Genomic DNA, 2,960 nt, shown 5'->3' with positions numbered 1-2,960 from the left:
ATATATATATATATATATATATATATATATATATATATATATACATGCATACATACATACATACATACGTACATATATATATATATATATATATATATATATATATTGTACGAAATGTAAGTATATTGAAGTATATAAGAAAGTGTAGATGTCATAGGTACATATGATATAAAGACATACAAATATTCATGTACATATTAAATATAGATCAGTAGTCTTATTGAAGCTGATTATTGAATTTTTCCCGGTGTCGTGTTGTGATTAGTTTAGTCTATAAGGCATGATACTAAAAAAGTTAGAGGCAAATTAACCAAAGATACATTGAACATAATCATTTGTATCATCACACACTCCAATGTATGGTTTGCATTAAAGAAAGATAATTTCAACACATATACGAAACGTTCGACATTGTATGTGCTAATAACATGTCTTGTAGGCCACAATGAAATAAGATAAGCAGCTAATACATAGTATATCCTCGACTGCTGTTTTAAATCGCGGCTACTATTCACGAACACACCCGCCATGGGAATAAATTGAGAAATGATACATTTTAAATGAACATACCGATCTCCTCTGCGTGTTTCGTTTTACCAGCGATACGCCTAAAGTGGCAGGGGAGGCCTCGGAGCCCTCCGTTGACAATGCCACAGTCGTGCACTTGTCACACACCATCGCCGATTGCCCAGAAACGAGTACAGTGGTTTGTGTCGAACGGCAAAGATACTGAGCGTAGCCCGTTTCTAAAGTATTTGGATATAACGGTACACTTGTGTATACTCAGAATTGTGTTTAAAACTGTGTGACTAATGTAACATACGAGTGGTCAGTTATACGGAATAATTGCCTAACACCAACTTATATCCGGTATGACGGTCCACTGTGAAAATGAATGCTTAACAATATTCAAAGAACGTAATCAGCATATAAAGTTACGTTCTATAGTAGGCAGAACCTCATGGTGATGTTCCTTTGTGTACTGTTTGTCTGTAGATAATTGTCAGCGTGTGACTGACCTGCAACGAGCGCACTTCTTATGTTTCAATAAAAGTCGGCAAGTGGTCAAACTCGCACACAAGATGAAACGGAGGTGACCTCGGATTGTCACTTGGTACTAGACTCTGTGTTGATCATATAAATGCTATCACAATAGTGTAGAATACACTGAAACGAGAAGACTTAATCCTCGAATACCTCTACGATATAGCATATAGTACCGTGATTTTGAAAGTGATAATTGGTGTCAAAAAAAAAAAGGTCTATATATCAACGTCTCAAAAATGTTAGTCAAAATCGACACCGACAGGCGACAGTTGACAAACGACAGCCCCATTACAGTTTACACCGACACATTCGGATGATTTCTTCCATCACAAATTCCACACAGTGATTCTGACTGATTGATTCACTACACTCAAGAATTGAAATAGCCAGAAGGGAGTATTTAGTATGAAAAGTACCTGACCAACACAATCAAGTCTCCGACACAGCCGCATCGCAGATTAGCCATTTCCCAATTCCCATATGATGACACTGCGGAGCCCGAAGTAGGGGCTTAAATGGGCATTGAAGCATCTTGTACCCAATCAAATGCAGGCCTGAACCGATTTTAGGTACTTCCACTCAGTAAATGACACTTGCTCCGATTTTACCCCTGTTTTGGCATTTGAAATTCGCATAGTCAATGTTTTTTATACAAGTGTGTTTTATTTCAAAATTTGATGTTCCTGGAAATATGTGTGTTTTATTTCTCATCTGAATCCTTCATCACAGATTGAGAATTGAGAACGTTATATTGGATTGAAATATATAGGAATAAAACCGACGTCGAGAAATAAAAGCGGCTTATTTTTATTACAATTTCAGACCGTTGGAAATTAATCCAAAGTTTTGTGTCAGGGTTGAATTTCATCACTGACTCACACAACACAGTTCGATTTATCATAAATCCCATTTCAGTGGTCACAACTTGTAGACTTTAATGTGATTTGTGGACTATAGATTACTTCTGTTTGTGAGTGCGCTTGATGATTCTGCTATTCAACCAATTCAATTAAAGGCTCTGGTATTCGACATAAACAAAGAAAACCATTGGTACTAATATTTTCAGACTTAGAATGAGCGTTCAATTGAGCTGTCACTTGGAGACTTGGAGTTGTCGTCTTCATAGCCTTCTTGTCAAAAACCCACGTCACTTCTCACTTCTCGCCATTTTGTTGACTACAAAAAAGTAATCGCAGCGGTTTGAGCTCAATATATATGTTGTACCAAAATAGGCTCCCCCGAAATAAGCGAGTGACGTTTTCTATTCTTCTGCTTATAGCTCTGTAAAAGGCTGGGTGAGAGTCTGTGACCCTGTAGAGGATACACGGTCTCTTACGAATATATCATAAAAATATATATATGAACATAGCTACAAATATATGTTCAAGCAGGACGGACAATAATAGGTTCGCAATAAGGGATTGACACGAATCGACTCTATCAAGGTATGTTAGATCTACATGTATATATGCTGTAGCGGTTTCAAGGTATATATGCTGAAACCGAATGCTGTAGCGTGTGTTAGCACGTTCGTTAGGATTCTTCGGTTTCAGGGTACGCTTGAAGTCTCCAGCTGTTAGACCACTATCTACTTCAACGGTTACAGTATTTCATAATTGTACTTGTTAGAAGGCATTGGTGTGCATAGAAAAAACTCAAGAGTACACTCAGAAATAGAAACAAAACTATTATTATCTCACACACATAATCAAAAGAACACACTGCAGACATGCGCACGCGAACGGGCGCATGCCCACACGGTCACACATGCAAGCACAAGCTCGTCTGTACAAAAATGATAGCCCACAGAATCACGTCTATATGATATATATATATATATATCTATATCTATATCTATATCTATATTTATACCTACATATATATATTTATACATTGTATATAATAATGTATAT

The 2,960-nt window shown here is 36.8% G+C and overlaps 1 protein-coding gene across 1 annotated transcript in view; it reads right to left on the bottom strand.

The window, feature by feature from the left end:
* The window catches only part of SARC_06440 (hypothetical protein), a 7,541-nt gene extending 6,319 nt beyond the window's left edge, over positions 1-1,222 (bottom strand). The window contains exon 1 of the mRNA XM_014299655.1: positions 571-1,222. Within this exon, the coding sequence (XP_014155130.1) occupies positions 571-678 (108 nt within the window). The 5' untranslated portion in view covers positions 679-1,222. The remainder of the gene's footprint in view (positions 1-570) is intronic.
* Positions 1,223-2,960: the final 1,738 nt, after the last annotated feature.

This window comes from Sphaeroforma arctica (assembly GCF_001186125.1).
Source record: "Sphaeroforma arctica JP610 unplaced genomic scaffold supercont1.459, whole genome shotgun sequence".
NCBI classification, from domain to species: Eukaryota; class Ichthyosporea; order Ichthyophonida; genus Sphaeroforma; species Sphaeroforma arctica.
This window is presented reverse-complemented; position numbering and strand designations above follow the sequence as displayed.